General features: G+C 44.2%; 1 protein-coding gene across 5 annotated transcripts in view; it reads left to right on the top strand.

The window, feature by feature from the left end:
- Positions 1 to 16,377, top strand: part of dysf (dysferlin, limb girdle muscular dystrophy 2B (autosomal recessive)) — a 66,225-nt gene that overhangs the window by 9,360 nt on the left and 40,488 nt on the right. For 3 of the 5 annotated variants that reach the window (XM_079184514.1, XM_079184515.1, XM_079184512.1), the window contains exons 4-32: positions 949 to 1,054; positions 2,521 to 2,647; positions 2,751 to 3,007; positions 3,903 to 4,031; positions 4,115 to 4,177; positions 4,270 to 4,320; positions 5,039 to 5,069; positions 5,443 to 5,558; positions 5,959 to 6,085; positions 6,154 to 6,257; positions 6,342 to 6,410; positions 6,535 to 6,578; positions 6,839 to 6,921; positions 8,402 to 8,434; positions 8,697 to 8,812; positions 9,131 to 9,244; positions 9,338 to 9,515; positions 10,228 to 10,352; positions 10,462 to 10,568; positions 10,656 to 10,851; positions 11,231 to 11,377; positions 11,495 to 11,626; positions 11,841 to 12,007; positions 12,425 to 12,539; positions 12,707 to 12,812; positions 13,058 to 13,200; positions 13,421 to 13,594; positions 13,919 to 14,003; positions 14,212 to 14,289. In XM_079184514.1, coding sequence (XP_079040640.1) covers positions 949 to 1,054; positions 2,521 to 2,647; positions 2,751 to 3,007; positions 3,903 to 4,031; positions 4,115 to 4,177; positions 4,270 to 4,320; positions 5,039 to 5,069; positions 5,443 to 5,558; positions 5,959 to 6,085; positions 6,154 to 6,257; positions 6,342 to 6,410; positions 6,535 to 6,578; positions 6,839 to 6,921; positions 8,402 to 8,434; positions 8,697 to 8,812; positions 9,131 to 9,244; positions 9,338 to 9,515; positions 10,228 to 10,352; positions 10,462 to 10,568; positions 10,656 to 10,851; positions 11,231 to 11,377; positions 11,495 to 11,626; positions 11,841 to 12,007; positions 12,425 to 12,539; positions 12,707 to 12,812; positions 13,058 to 13,200; positions 13,421 to 13,594; positions 13,919 to 14,003; positions 14,212 to 14,289 — 3,323 coding nt within the window. The remainder of the gene's footprint in view (positions 1 to 948; positions 1,055 to 2,520; positions 2,648 to 2,750; positions 3,008 to 3,902; positions 4,032 to 4,114; positions 4,178 to 4,269; positions 4,321 to 5,038; positions 5,070 to 5,442; positions 5,559 to 5,958; positions 6,086 to 6,153; positions 6,258 to 6,341; positions 6,411 to 6,534; positions 6,579 to 6,838; positions 6,922 to 8,401; positions 8,435 to 8,696; positions 8,813 to 9,130; positions 9,245 to 9,337; positions 9,516 to 10,227; positions 10,353 to 10,461; positions 10,569 to 10,655; positions 10,852 to 11,230; positions 11,378 to 11,494; positions 11,627 to 11,840; positions 12,008 to 12,424; positions 12,540 to 12,706; positions 12,813 to 13,057; positions 13,201 to 13,420; positions 13,595 to 13,918; positions 14,004 to 14,211; positions 14,290 to 16,377) is intronic. The other 2 variants (XM_079184516.1, XM_079184513.1) reach the window with 1 other exon arrangement.

The following is a 16,377-nucleotide window of genomic DNA, read 5'->3' as shown; positions in this document are numbered from 1 at the left end:
TCGGGTCATCCTCTCATTGTGGTCGTCGAAGTATTTATTCAGTCATATTTCCACCCATTCACCGGCTGTCGTGTTGATTGATTCAGTGATCCGTTCATCCGCTTCTCACGGGACGTTCAGACCGTGACCTCTTTGCTCGTAGCACGTTTGCAGCTCAAGCATACAATTTATGAAACATTTTCTACATCAGTTTAATAGATTGGTGCAAGGATGACGTAATTGTATAGACCAACCAGGAAGTTAGCATCGCACTGGTTTCCTTGGCAAGAAGCCAATGGGATGTTTTAGGACTGATTCCTGCAGCACTTTGTAGCATTTTCATAGTTTAAAGAAGTTACTACACTTGGGTGCCATATTGGTGTTAATATTATAATCCTCTTGTCTATTTGAATGAATGAAATGATCATTTCTCCTGAATCACGCCATCATATGGTGGAATAAAGACCTGATACTTCACATTCGCAGCCGTGGGTTTCAGTGATTGTCTTAAAGTGTGAAGACAAGCGGCTTGTGGGCTCATGCAGGATTTGAACCCTTGACCTTTCGCACCAAAGCGGTATCAGATTTCAGTTTGTGTCAGATTTTTCTTTTAGATGGAGAGGACAGTGAGTTCAACACGTAGCAACAAAAATAAATTAGATTTCTGAAGCCCAGCTCAGATTCCACCTGATAATTGTGCAGGAATAGGATTTTCTTTTTCTGCCCATGTGCCCACAGCCCAACGTCAAGAGCACTGCTCATTTTACTCAGGTCAGAGTACTCGTGTACCAAATGCAGTACTTTTGAAGACATTCTAAATGTGTGTGTGTGTGTGTGTGTGTGTGTGTGTGTGTGTGTGTGTGTGTGTGTGTGTGTGTGTGTGTGTGTGTGTGTGTGTGTGTGTGTGTGTGTGTGTGTGTGTGTGTGTGTGTGTGTGTGTGTGTGTGTGTGTGTGTGTGTTCTGTTCAGGTTTCTGGGGGAAACACGGCTGGCTCTCAGAGACGTTCTCAACTCTCCCAACCTGGCCGCCACCTTCACCCTCTCCCTGCTGGACACCAAGAGAAACATCACAGGGGTGAGCAGACACACACACACACACACACACACCCTGAATGAAGCACAGACAGATTAATTTACAGTCTCATTGTATCATGAAGCAATGACAAATCATAAATCACTCTGAGTTTCCTGTCTGGATTAAAATAGAGAGACTTTCCTGAGTCAGAGCAGAATAACAGCCTTCCCCCTCTTGCTCTTTTTTTCTCTCTCTCTCTCTTTTTTAATTTGAATCCGATTAAATTTGAAGATAGTTGTACTTTCATTCGTCCACGGTGGTGGGATTATTCAACTTGTGTCCAGTGCAGTTTGTTCAATCAGGGCAAAGAAAGGATTTTCGCTAAAAATGTTTGAAATCATTTGTTGGAAACAGGTGAACTTCAAGTCTGGTCTCAGTAGCTTTAAGGAGACGAAAGACTCGATAACCAACTAAATGACTCCATCAGAGGACTTGTATTGTTGGTCCTTATTCTTATCCGTTCTGTCTGTTTCATACATTTTATTGTATTTCCTATCTTGTGAAAAAGGAACAAATCCTAATCCTCAAAACAGCCTTTGGAGGTTGTTATAGGGCCAGATGAAAAATGTCCTCACTTCCCAAAAATGTCCTCACAAGAGCCACACACACACACACACACACACCTGTGTTTACCTCAGAGAAGGTACAATGTGTGTGTGATGTTTAGAGCCATTTGTCATCACACAATGCAAAGAAAAGTCGAATACAAACCAACATATTGAAAGATAAATGCGTCACTAAAAAACACAAAATATACTATAATCTCTAAATTACATGTTCTGATTGTATATGCAAGTGAGATATAATACATGTTTTGAAAATTCAGAAAGGTTTTTACACGGTCAACCATCACGTCAGTGACCTGAATGTGATCGTGAACCTGTTGAATCAGACGATGTTGCCGCTGCACACACAGACTCTGATATCTGTGCTTACAGAAACACTACAGCGAGTCACTTAAGCTGCTTTTTCCTGTTAAAGGAAACTGCAGGAGACTACACCTTTAACTGGCCCACACACCGGCCAGTGCACCGCTGCAGCAACACCACCAAATCCTCTTTTGTTTTATGCCATTTGCAAACCTTCCATCTCTTCAACGTCCTTGAATATAAAATGAAGACATGAAGTTTTGAGTTCATTCCCTCACACCTGAAGACAAAACTGGTGGATGACATCACTTCATCTGTTCATTATCAATCAGTTGTTCTTGTGCAAAGTTATTCGTGACAAAGCGGTGCTTGAAATGCAGATGAAAAGGTGCCGTAACTCTGCACACACACGGCGTTTATGTGCAATTAATTTGAGGGTGAAATACTAATTAAGAACATGTTTACGGAAACCAGATCTGGGCTCATTACGATGCGTTTGCTGTCACTATGATGTGTTTCCGTTCATTACGATGAACTACACTTAACGTCACGCTTCCTGATTGAAGCTTATAACTGTGCTCTCTGTGGTTCCTTTAGGCCACGCTGACCGTGCAGGTTTCCTACGTCCCTCCTCCGGGATCGTCTTCGATGTTTCATCCTCCTCCCCAGCCTGAGGCTCTGCCCCATAACAACAACCCCAATGTGGAGCTGGACACAGTCACAAGTAATATAATCTGTCATTTACTCGCTGAATACATCGGCCCTGCTGTTTACATTCACCCCGTGTCTCGTAATCATTGACTGTCTTGCCTTGTTGGCCTTTGCAGTGATTTCTCTGGACACGCTGGGGGAAGAGGATACAGGGAGCATGATCATGATGGAGATGCCAGAGGACCAGGGTCCCGACGACGGGCGCTCCATGGTCATCGTCGGTCCTCAGGGGCCCTCGGGCCGGGAGTCCCCCCCGGCCCAGACGCCGAAGCGCTCGCCGCCGTCCTACAACACCCACGGAGGGCTGAGGAAGAGGAGGAGGGGGGCCAGCAGTCAGCCTAGACCGCTGCCCAACAAACCTCAGGACCTACAGGTAGAGTATCCATGTTTTAGAAGCATGGAGGTCATCAGTCCTACAAGCAGAACAAGGGTTCTTTTACCTGGTTTTTATTATAAATATAAATAACAACACTGCCATCATTTCTAAGCACATCAAAAACATGAATAAAGTTTCATTTGTTATGTAAATTATACAAATAGAAGCAAACAAAGCTGGTCTTTTAGAACAGTGTTGATGGTAATGTATAATAAGGTTAATTCACTATTAATTTAGCTGGTGAATAATTTATTGTCACACATTGTATATTTATGATTTGAAAGACACAATGAAATATAAACTGCAGACTACTGCTTTAGCTTCAAGCTCATTCTGTGCTGCATCCTTAGTTTGTGCTCACAGCGCCATCATGTGGCGGTTTAGGGATATTACACAATAAATACAAGACAGTGTGTATAATAAGGTCACAAAACCTTGAGAAGGAGACGATGCAAAGTGTTGAAATCTGTGACTTAAGTAAAGATATTAATACTACACTGTACAAATGACAATACAAGCAAAAGCCCTATATATATACATTCTATCATTAGATTATTATTATTCATGCTTTAATGTAAAAGCAGGATTTTACTGTTGTTGGTTGAGGTGGAGCACGTTTTGAACTTTTAACTATTATGATTATCTTCATTATGGTTTCATCTGCTTATTATTATCTGCAAAGTGTAAAACAACGACCAACTAAATGATCAGTTATCAGATAAATGTAGTGAATTAAAAAAGTACAATACCTCAAGTATCTTCAATGTGTACTTGAGCACAGTACTTGAGTAAACACGTTGTTAACTGATGATTCTTGCAGATAATTAATCAATAAAATATTCGTTTTAAGTTTTTAATACACGTAAAAGGCTCGATGTGTCTTCCTGTCCAGGTTCGTGTGCGGGTCATCGAGGGCCGACAGCTGCCGGGCATCAACATCCAGCCCGTTGTGAAGGTGACGGTAGCCGGGCAGAGCAAGAGGACCCGCATCAGGAAGGGCAACAACCCCGTCTTTGACGAGGTAAACGAGAAAGGTTTGAACGGTTTACCAGGAAACAGTTTAATATCTGTCTGACTGCAGCGTGAGTGTTTTCCTCTCGACAGACGTTCTTCCTGAACTTCTTCGAGACTCCGTCGGACTTGTTTGATGAACCGATCTTCATCACTGTGAGTCTGGTTGTTTTGTTGTTGGATCTTTGATTTTACTGTCAGGTTTACGTTGCCGTCAGACGTTTAAACTCTCTCCACCTGCCCGACAGGTGTGTGACTCCCGCTCACTCAGAACTGATGCTGTGATCGGTGAATTCAAGGTAAACTGACATTTTAGTGCTAACTTCAAAATGTCTGATCCAACAGACAAAAAGATAGAAAGTACTTCCTGCTGGTGAAAGAAATATTCATCTATAGGTTAAAGTACTTATACCACAGTGTGAAAATGCTCCACTACAATTAAGAAGCATGCATTCAAAACCTGACTCACGTACGTAAGTATTATCAGCTAAATGTACTTCAAGTAGAAGTTTTGACTGTGCATTAGTGTAAAAAGTACAATATTTACCTCCGAGGTGTAGTACAGTAGAAAGTACAATATTTACCTCTGAGGTGTAGTACAGTAAAAAGTACAATATTTACCTCTGAGGTGTAGTACAGTAAAAAGTACAATATTTACCTCTGAGGTGTAGTACAGTAAAAAGTACAATATTTACCTCTGAGGTGTAGTACAGTAAAAAGTACAATATTTACCTCTGAGATGTAGTACAGTAAAAAGTACAATATTTACCTCTGAGGTGTAGTACAGTAAAAAGTACAATATTTACCTCTGAGATGTAGTACAGTAGAAAGTACAATATTTACCCCTGAGATGTAGTACAGTAAAAAGTACAATATTTACCTCTGAGGTGTAGTGGAGGAGAAGTATAAAGTAAAATAAAATACTCAAGTACAATACCTAAAATGCGTCTTTAAGTACAGTACTTGAGTGATGTACTTGGATACATTCCTTTGAGTGTCCTTTGACGTTTCTTACAGTTGGATGTGGGCACCGTCTACAATGAGCACAGTGAGTACACATTTATATGGAGTATTTGTGTTTTTTTGGTGATTTTGTACTGTTGTACTAAGGAGCAGAGAGTTGAGGGAGGAAACTTGTTTGCGTTTGTCACTATATTATTTGCTCCCGGGTTATCATATGTGTTTATTCATCTATCTGTTGAATGTGGAGGATCCTGTGGTATCTCACCACGAGTCTGATAGCAAATAAGTATTCAGCCAGCTTCTAGATATTGAGGTTAAACCAACTTCAAAGTCCAAGCCGCCGATCATCGACAGGAAAAACCACCAGAGTCTTCTTACTTCCTGGTTCCGATGTTACGGTTGTTGTTCCTGGTATACGATTGGTCAGTTTGAAGAGTTTAAGCCCCTCCTATCTGCAGGACACTGCTTCTTGAGGAAATGGCTGCTGCTGTGTGACCCCGACGACCTCTCCGCTGGGGTCAAAGGTTACCTGAAGGTCAGCCTGTTGGTTTTGGGAGCCGGAGACGAGCCACCGGTGAGTCTGATTGGTTAAAAAGAAGATCAGCCAAAATCACAACAGAAAAACTAGCTTCTTTTACAGCAGCATGGTAATGTTTGAACATTAGCAATGTTAGCAAGTCGCTTTGCTAATTGTGTGCATGTGAAGGTTAGCATTAGCATAATAACGTTACTGTAGCATAGCAGTGTTAGCCTGCTAGCATTGTTGTGTTGGTGAGTTCAGGTGAAGCTGGAAGAACTGTAGTTTGAGCTTAATAAGTTTACACTTTTCTTTTATTTAGGTAACAACTTGACATTTCCTCTGGTGTCTAACACTAACTTATACATATTTCACCTCGACAAAAGTAGAAATACCGAACCACAGTCTAAAAACTACTCCGTGTGTGTGTGTGTGTGTGTCTGTGTGTCTGCTCCAGGCTGATAAACGCGAGTGTGTGGAAGATAAAGAAGATATAGAAGGAAACCTGCTGAGACCGGCGGGTCTGTCTCTGAGAGGAGCCACCTTCACCCTGAGGATCTTCAGAGCTGAAGACCTGCCACAAAGTGAGTCTCCCGTGCGTGTTCACTGACTACGCATTGGACAGATTTCTAATCTCTTTTTCTGCCCGCAGTGGACGACGCCTTCATGGATGGGATGAGGCAGATTTTCGGGTTTGACGGCAACAGGAAGAACCTGGTGGATCCTCTGGTGGAGATCCACTTTGCCGGCAAAACTGTGCGTCGTTTGGAGCCCAACATTTGTCTCCCAAACCCGGCGTCGAACGCAGCATCTAACGTGCGTCGCATTTCCATTTTTCAGGTCTGCAGTAAGACTCTGGAGAAGAACGCCAATCCACAATGGAACCAGAGCCTGGCTATGCCGATTAGGGTGAGACGCACAAAACAAAACGCAGCGCAAACACACATTATTGTGCAACTGTATTGTGCCACCAAAGATGAACGCACTCCTCATTATCATTATACGGTATATGCTTTGTTTTTTTTCCTCCCAGTTTCCCTCCATGTGTGAGAAGATGAGGATCAGAATTCTGGACTGGTGAATCCGAGCTCATGTGTTCATTTGTTTTGTTTACATTTTGTTTTTAAATCAGAATCAGAAGTCAGAAGATAAAGACTTAAACTTGTGTACTTAGTTTAGACTTTGAAAGTCTGACACTGTGGGAGTGTTTGTTTGCGATGGACATCGTATAATGATAGGATATCTTGGTTTAGAGTAACACATTTGAATTTGTGTCACCGTTTGGCTTAAAAAAGCATGTTTTTAGAGCTTTTTTCTGTCTTACTTTCCCCTTTCAGGGACAGAGCCAGTCACAATGATGTCATCGGCACCACCCACCTCTGCATGTCTAAGATCTCCGCCCCCGGGGGACAGATAGATGGTAAGTAACTAGTCGAAAACTGCTCTGAACTGGACCCGACCGGTCTGGTTTGGACTGGTTCAGACTGGAACTGGCTGGCTTTGACTGCATCGGATTGTTTGTACTTAACCAGGTCTTGTCTGGTTTAGTTCAGTCCTTTTTAAAGGTCCAATTCTGTTTATGGTTTGATTTGTTTGCATCAAAATGACGCTGCCTTAAATCAAACCTGGATGGTAAGTGGTTCCTAATCCAGACTAGATGTAAACATGATGGAACCGGACTGGGTTATACCTAACTGGTGTAATCTGGATTATAATTTACCGATCAGTTGTAGTTGGATCGTGCCAGGGCTGGGCCATATACAGAATCGGTTTGAATCATTTAAGTCTTTACACTTTGAGTAAAGTTCTGCGTTTTGGCTGTCGCCATCTTGGTTTTGGCCGTCGTCCATACTGGACATTTTTAGGTGACCAAAAAGGTTACAATTGACTTTCATGGACTGAAAACACATCGTGAAATGGTCAAAGTTGTAAGACGAAAACGCCGTGGTAGCGACCTGTCCATCACAACGTAGCCCCGCCCCTGAAGCATCCCCTGCTTTATGGTCTGTTTGACTCTAAATGGACCATCGTTTACTAAATGAACATCATGCTGTATTGAAGAAGACTTGAAACTAGAGATTGAGACCATAAACTCATGTTTACAATGTTTACTGAGGTAATAAATCAAGAGAGAAGTAGAGTCATTTTCTCATAGACTTCTATACAACCAGAGGAGTCGCCCCCTGGTGGACATTAGAGAGAATGCAGGTTTAAGACACTTCATCATTGGCTTCTCTTTTCAGAGGTTTCTGCCTGTTTGGAATAAAGAACAGAAACAGCTTTATCATGAATTACATATTTTACCTATGGTTTGGAGCGACTTCAGATAAAACCCATTTGGAATTTAAAAGTTAGAAGTTCTTTTGAAATCCAGTGTGAAAAACTGAAAGTTAGATTTTTCTTCTACAAATCTCAAGTCTTGAACCCCCAGGTGGAACCTGCGGCGTGTGAACATAACAAAGCATGGACAACGTTTCCCTGACAGGCATGAAGACTAACCCGGTTGTGTTTGTGTGCTGAACGCTGACGTCGGTAGAGTCTCCGGTCCTCGGAGTGCCTCGCTGTTGTCTTGTCCCAGATGAAGACGACATGCATGAGTTTTTCTCACTGTGTGTGTGTGACAAGTGCCATTTGTTCTCTGTCTTTGTTTGACAACGCCATGTGAATAATGCTGAATCATCAGCATATAAGAGCAACGGGCACCACCGCCTTGTTTCAAGTGATCTATACTTGAAACGAGCTAAATCATTTTGCTTTGAGTATTCTGGGTTTGTCTGCGTTGTGGTCGAGTGCATTTGCTTGGGGTTTGCGTGGCGTTCAAAGACGTCCGTTTTTCCTTTCTGTCTGACTCTGAACATCTGTCTGTGATTCTGAACCACGCTTCCTCTCTACGCATTCAGATGACTTGACTCCACGGACCGTCCACTCTGGCAGTACGTCCAACCATCCTTTCTACACCACTTTGTCTTATTTTCTGTGTTTTTTATTTAATTTTTGTGATTCCAATTTCCTTTTTTTCCTTTCAACTCATAACTGCTTCCATCTTGGCTTGATTCTGATGAAACTCTCTGAATCTATTTTTGTCAAGTGCACATAATTTCACCGATCAATCAATCAATCAATCAGTCTTTTCTTCATTTTCACCGTTTCACATTCTCTTCGTAACGATCTATTTGACGTTTTGTATCGTTGCAGTTGATGACAGTCTCGGTTTCCTGCCAACGTTCGGCCCGTGTTTCGTCAACCTGTACGGAAGCCCCCGAGAGTTCACCGCCTTCCACGATCCACACGAGGCGCTCAACCTCGGAAAAGTAACTCCACGTTTTGTTTTTGAACTTTTAAATACACTCGGTAGAAAATAATCAAACGAAACCATCCAGAACTTGATTTTTGGCTGGTACGGAATGTGTTTATTGTGATGCACATCGACTCTTTATTTCCTCGGTTAATTGTCTGAATCAGAAACGGCTTTATTGTCGAGTAGGTTTTCACGTTCAAGGACTTGGTGTTGTACAATTTAAATGTTTGCAGTATAAAGAAAAACAATATGGGCAATTTGCAAAAATAATAATCCTAAATTGTGTGTGTTATATATTGCACCTTTTTAAAGATCTTTGTCTGTCTGTCAGGGGGAGGGCGTGGCCTACCGAGGTCGAGTGCTACTGGAGCTAACGACGAAACTGGCCGACAAGCCGGAGCAGAAAACTGAAGACATACCGTCAGATGACCTGCTGGTGGTGGAGGTGAGAGGGAAGAAGGTTTTAAAAAACACTTTCACAACACAAAGAAATCCATCATCCGTCATCCCATCTTTCCCTTTCTCTCCGTCCCAACAGAAGTTTCTCAGGAAGAGGAAGTTCTCCCTCTTCGTGGCGTTTTACTCGGCCACGCTCCTCCAGGACGTCGACGACGCCGTCCAGTTCGAGGTCAGCATCGGCAACTACGGCAACAAGTTCGACTACACCTGCCTCCCTCTGGCCTCCACCACCCAGTTCAGCAGGGCCGTGTTCGACGGTAGGTCACGTGGTGCGGTGTGGGTCGGACATTTAAAGGGCCAGTGCGTAGCAGATTTACTCACTTTATGCTGCCCCGCACAGTGGTTTTGTAATTACTCTCTCTGCCAAAAAGCTGAACAAAGGTCCATACAGAGAGTTGGTTGTTATAAATGTAGTTAATCTAGAAAGCAACCTGTCTTTAATACCTGAAATGGTTAAACGTGGACTTTGTCGACCTCTTCTGGCAGTGAGAGTAAATCACAACAACACTGTCGTCGTGTGTTTAGTTGGTTTCAATCTGAAGCACCAACACAACTATATATACGCTCAATATATTGAAAAACCAACTGTTTAAATGTGCAATAAGTTGAGATGGGTTATTAATATGCATGGGAATAAACTGGTATATATGTGCAAAAAACAAACAAAGATAAGTGTCATCGTTTTAGTATTACATTTGTGTATGTTTGCAGCAAATACATATACTGCACCTGTGCAATAAAGTAATATAAATGCACATTAAATGAATGTATGTTTGCGGCAAAGTAGTGTACATGTGCTGTAAACTGATAAAGATGCAGTAAATTAAATTACGTTATTATTATCATCCACTGATAATAATGTGTTAGCAGCTACTAAGATGCTGTTTATTGGTGATGAGTGCATCGTTGCCTGCTGTGTCATCCTCGTGTGTGTTTTTATTTGTGTGTGTGTGTGTGTGTGTGTTCCAGGTTGCCACTACTACTACCTCCCCTGGGGAAACATTAAGCCGGTGGTGGTTCTGTCTTCAGAGTGGGAAGACATCAAGCCGAGGATCGAGGCTCTCAACATCCTGCTGGCGATCATAGAGAGACTGGTGGGTGTTGAGTTTGAGTTGCGAATAAACTAGGAAGTGTTTGCGATGAATGTACAGCATCTACCATCCGAACGTGTGTGTGTGTGTGTGTGTGTGTGTGTGTGTCCAGGAGGCGAACCTGCAGCGGGTGCAGCTGGAGGTGAAGGCAGGCGGTGATCTGGAGGAGGTGGAGCTCCGAGTGGTCGAGCTGTTGGATCAGGTCATCACGGACTGCAGGTAAACACCGCGTAACAAGTACATCTACTCAAGTACTGTGCTACTCTATAGGGGGAAATACAGTTTTCTCTCTCTCTCTCTCTCCAGTGAGGAGCTGCCCTCCATCGACCAGTGGCAGTGTGCGACCCCGCTGGACCGCTCGCTGAGGCACATTCGCGCTCTCCACCTGCAGCAGATCGTGGCGGCGGCGCAGGCTCTCAAGCACGGCCCGGCCACCGAGCTGTCCACGGTGCTGGAGCAGGCCGAGGACTGGGCCGGCAGGCTGAGGACGATGGCCGAGGAGGTGAGCCTGCTGGTTTAGAGGCGTCTACGTGAGAAGTAAATCTAAGAAGAAGAAAAAACAAACTATATTATCTACAGAAAACAAACGTCTTTAGACATTTTTGGGACTTCAATTTTTCTGAAAGGAACACCTGAAGCATAAGTTAAAAATGGTGTGATGTTAGTTAAGTTTAATTAGTGTTATTTGCATTAAAATACTTAAGAAAAACATCTGTTTCATTCTTTAAAAAAAGGAGGAGGACCAGAGAAGAATTATAAAAATCATTGTTATTTTAAATTCAACTGGAAAATGTATTGTGTTTGACAAAAAGAGACAGAATAAAAGTGAAAGACAATACTCTCTCTCTCTCTCTCTCTCTCTCTCTCTCTCTCTCTCTCAGCCTCAGAACAGCCTCCCAGACATCGTGATCTGGATGCTGCAGGGCGACCGCAGGGTGGCGTACCACCGCATCCCAGCGCACACCGTGATCTTCTCCCAGCAGCACTGTGGGAAACACTGCGGACAGCTGCAGACCGTCTTCCTCAAGGTGGACACACACACACACACACACACACACACACACACACACACACACACACACACACACACACGTTTCGTCCTCTGAAATAAAGCTTTGCTGACGGGCTGTGTGTGTGTTGTGTAGAACCCACAGGGCAGTGGCGGAGAGGCCAAACTTCCAGGTCAGCTGAGGGTTAAAGTCTGGTTCGGATTGGCCGCTGACGTCAAACACTTCAACCAATACGCTGAAGGGAAGCTGTCGGTCTTTGCTGAGACGGTAAGACGCACAAAGCTGCTGCTGTGAAGATCGAACAAACCGCCACAGAGATCGATTAAAACGGACTAATTGTTGGCTTGACACAAAGCACTGGTTTTCACTGGGATGTCTAATCGTACTCTAACCCCCCAAAAAAAGTCTTGCATCACAATAACTTGAAAGCTGTTTGAATGTAAAACAAAAGGCTTCCCTGTGTCTCTCTCTCTCTCTGCAGTATGAGAACCAGACCCGACTCGCCCTGGTGGGCAACTGGGGGACGACGGGTCTGACCTACCCGAAGTTCAGCGACGTCACTGGAAGAGTCAAACTGCCCAAAGAGAGCTTCAAACCCTCTCCGGGCTGGAGCTGGACCGGTGACTGGTACATCAGCCCCGAGAAGACGTGAGTGGGCTTTATGTGAAACGCTGCTGATGTTTCTAAGTATTTTTTAACTGCTTTTTGTGCTTTTTAAAGGCTTGTTTGTGCAATTTTATGATTTTAAAATTCAAACGTTCCCTGTACATGCTGGCAAATATGAATTAGGAAAGACTGGCCCCATGTTTAACCTTTAGAGCTGAAGATGGAGCCACTTTTAAAAAAACTCAACCAGTAGACCTTCCATATCTCCGTCACTGTGTTTTATGCTAACATCCTCACCTGTTTTAAACTGTCATTTTATGGCTGTTTTCTATTGATTACCTCCGTGTCTTTATTATGCAATCAAGGGATATCAAGACAGTCCATATAATTAATATCATTTATGTGTATTTATGTGTATTCATGTGTACTGGATAAACATCTGTGATGTCAAACCCTCAGGCTGCTGTTTGACGTGGACGCCGGTCACATGACCTTCTCAGAGGAAGTGTTTGAAAACCAGATGAGGTTACCGGGCGGACAGTGGATCGGCATGCCGGAGGGGTACACCGACGTGGTACGTGTGTGTAGAAACGAGTGTGTGTGTGTGTGTGTGTGTGTGTGTGTGTGTGTGTGTGTGTGTGTGTGTGTGTGTGTGTGTGTGTGTGTGTGTGTGTGTGTGTGTGTGTGTGTGTGTGTGTGTGTGTGTGTGTGTGGCTTCACTCATCGCTATTTATCTGTCAGAATGGGGAGAAGGCGGTGCCAAAGGACGAGGTGGAGTGTCCTCCAGGTTGGGTTTGGGAGGAGGTGGAGTGGAGCGAAGATCTCAACAGGGCTGTGGATGATCAAGGTGCACACACACACACACACACACACACACACACACACACACACACACACAACATAAGCTAAACTATACACAATGCATTTACTCAAGTACTGTATTTGAGAACAGTTTTGAAGTCCTAAAGACACTTAATCGATGAAGACCTGTAAACCACTATGAGCAATTTGAATTGTAATGCGAGTACTCTCAGATTGTTGTATTAGTACATTTACTTAAATAAAGAGTCCGAGTACTTCTTCCTCCACCAGGCTGGGAGTACGGCATCCCCATCCCTCCGGACCGCCGTCCCAAGTCGTGGGTGCCGGCAGAGAAGATGTACCACACCAACCGAAGACGGCGATGGATACGAATGAGACGGCGCGACCAGCAGAAGATGGAAGCTCTCAGAAAGGTAGCGAGAAAAAGACGCATTTTGGGGGATTATTTTATTTATATATTTATTATTTAACTGATCAGTTGAAGTTTCCTCATCCTGCCACTAGATGGTGGTCTAGTGGCACAAATGAGCATGAGAGGAGATGAAACACACAGATGTTCACAGTGGTTATCGTGTGTGTGTGTGTGTGTGTGTGTGTGTGTGTGTGTGTGTGTGTGTGTGTGTGTGTTCACAGCAGCGTCCGGATGATGCGGAGAGGGAGGGTTGGGAGTACGCCTCGCTGTTCGGCTGGAGGTTCCACCTGAAGCCGAGGAAGACGGACAGCTTCAGGAGGCGCAGGTGGAGGTACCGCATGGAGCCGCTGGAGAAGACGGGAGCGGCGGCCATCTTTGCTCTGGAGTGTTCTCTGGTGAGAGAGAGAGAGAGGCTGGTAGTCCAGTTCATCCCAAAGGTGTTGGATGGGGGTTGAGCTGGCTTTGTGATGATGAAACGGGAACACAAAGTCAAAAGCACACTTTATTTTGAATGAAACATTGTATATAACTTCCAAATTCATTAGAGCTGAGGGGCCCAAACTATGATAAAACTGAACATATGTGTCCATTGCCATGTGGTGCCAAAAGTATGTAGTCTTTTATTTTGAAGGCCCTGCTATGTTTCATTAATATGTGCTCCCGTTCTTTTCTTTCTGAATGTGATCTTCATCTTCCTCTTCCTCCTCCTCGTCCCACAGAGCAGCATAGACGACAAGAACGAAGACAAGTCCGTCACGCCCACGTTCGGAGTCAACAGACCGACCATTTCCTGTTTCTTTGACCGTAAGATCGGCGCCCAACACTGTTCTTTACCTTAAATCTTTCTTCTTCTTATCTCTTATTGTGTCAACACAATGACGTGTGTGTGTGTGTGTGTGTGTGTGTGTGTGTGTGTGTGTGTGTGTGTGTGTGTGTGTGTGTGTGTGTGTGTGTGTGTGTGTGTGTGTGTGTGTGTGTGTGTGTGTGTGTGTGTGTGTGTGTGTGTGTTTAGGGGGCACCCGCTACCACCTGCGCTGCTACCTGTACCAGGCCAGAGACCTGCCGGCCATGGACAAAGACAGCTTCTCAGGTACCGTGCAGCCATCCCTCACCTCTCAGTCGTGATGCTTATAAAGCGCCATCTGGTGGCCCGAAAGTATTATTCGTGAATCTTCCCTGAACAACTGTTTTCTTAAAGCTCCCGCAGACACTGAGACGTTATGCTGCACTCACACCAGACGTGAACACATCGTTTGCCTCGCGTTACTCGTGCGAGTTTGACCCCAAAATACACCGATTTCGCTGTGATTTAGTTGCAATAAACCGATCAAAAAGATGCCGAAATAACTACATCATGATGCCGATTTGTATAAAAATCACGGACAAGTCAGGGCCTTGCCTTTCCAAATCTAAAAATAAGTATTAAGCTTTAATATCAAGCAGTGCTTTCCTTTTAGAGAGAGAGAGAGAGAGAGAGAGAGAGAGAGAGGTTAATACTCATTGTAATGATTTATTTATTTTAAAAAAGGTTATGAGTAGAGTTTGGTGTAGCTGCTGCAACAAACTGAGGGAGAGAAAGAGAGGACAGTGAAGTTATTATCTGAAGGAAGTCATGGAAACTACTGTTACTGTGTGTGTGTGTGTGTGTGTGTGTGTGTGTGTGTGTGTGTGTGTGTGTGTGTGTGTGTGTGTGCGTGTGTGTGCGTTAATCAGAAACCCACCGCAGACTCAGATGTAAAAACAGAGACGAGGCTTTGAATAACAGACGGATGAATAGACAGAGGGAGAGAGAAATGATAGATGATGGAGGGAGGTCGGCTAAAGAGGGTTAGGTTAGCGAGAAGCACACACACACACACACACACACACACACGGTGTAACGGATGGGTAGAGTTGATGGATGGGCTTCAGTCGTGTGTTAATCTGGTGTTACATGGCGTCTGGGCGGCCGCGATATCAAAGAGTGAGATCTGTCTTTCTCCGTCTTTCTTTCTTTCTCTCTTTCTTTTCGCCGGCGGTTTGTAAACTCGAGGAGCTTAACGATAGCTTCCTCTGGTTTGGACTCTCCGGCTCTCCGTCCCCTCAAACGTCAAATTCACAGGTTAAAGTTCAGCGAAGTTCAACTTTATTTCCCTGTTTTTAAATCCTGGTGTGTCCCTTAAACTCTTCTTTCATTCTTTCTTTCTCTCTTAATCTCTGTCTTTCTGTCTTTCTACCATTCTTTGTCTGAATGTCTTTATTTCAGCCCTTCATCCTTGCTGTCTGTCCTTCTTTCCGTCTGTGTTTCAGTGATGATCTAAATTCCCACATTTAGAGATCTTCTCTTCATTCTTTTCTCTCTTCCTCTCTTTTCTCTCCCCCCCTTCTTCTCTCATCTCTCCCCCTCCCTAACCCTTCCTCTCTCCTCCTCCTCCTCCTGTCTACGTCTCTCCCTGGTCTCCGGTGTGTTCGTGTACCCCCGTGTCTCCCACTGGGTTCTACTGTTTCCCCTCCGACACACAGACTTACATAACCCCCCTGGGCTGTTTGTGTTGCTGTTTACATGAGCCAATGGGCTGTTGGGAATGGACGGTAATTGAATGGGTCACCATGGGTGGTGTGTGTGTGCGTGTGTGCGTGTGTGCGTGTGTGTGTGTGTGTCTGTTGTGTGTGTGTGTGTGTGTGTGTGTGTGTGTGTGTGTGTGTGTGTGTGTGTGTGTGTGTGTGTGTGTGTGTCACTTCCAAGGTTAATTGAGGGCTGGTGGGAAAACGCAACTTAGCTTCTGTTTACTCTATCGCTAACCGCTCCATAGAGACTCTTTACTCGGCCTGAAATAACAAACTACTCACTGTGTGTGTGTGTGTGTGTGTGTGTGTGTGTGTGTGTGTGTGTGTGTCTGTACATATATGTGGGTTTTATGCATGTGTCCACATTGTAAGTTGTGTGTTTGTTAACGTGGAAGAGAGTGGTTGTGACCTGGAATAACAAACTTCTCCGAGCAGTGTACCTCCGTCTCCAGCTCGGCATTCCCAAGCTGCTGATGTCACCGCGTGGGACGCCGGGATAGTTTGGACACACACGGACACACACACACACACACACACACACATATATATCTGAGTTCGTACTAGTATACTTGTGAGGACCCTCATTAAGAAGGCATTCCCTCGCTCCAACGATAAGCTTCAGCTTCAGCTG

Source organism: Pholis gunnellus (genome assembly GCF_910591455.1).
Source record: "Pholis gunnellus genome assembly, chromosome: 23".
In the NCBI taxonomy this organism is placed as follows: Eukaryota; Metazoa; Chordata; class Actinopteri; order Perciformes; family Pholidae; genus Pholis; species Pholis gunnellus.
Note: the sequence above shows the minus strand (reverse complement) of the source record. Positions and strands in the feature narration are given on the sequence as shown.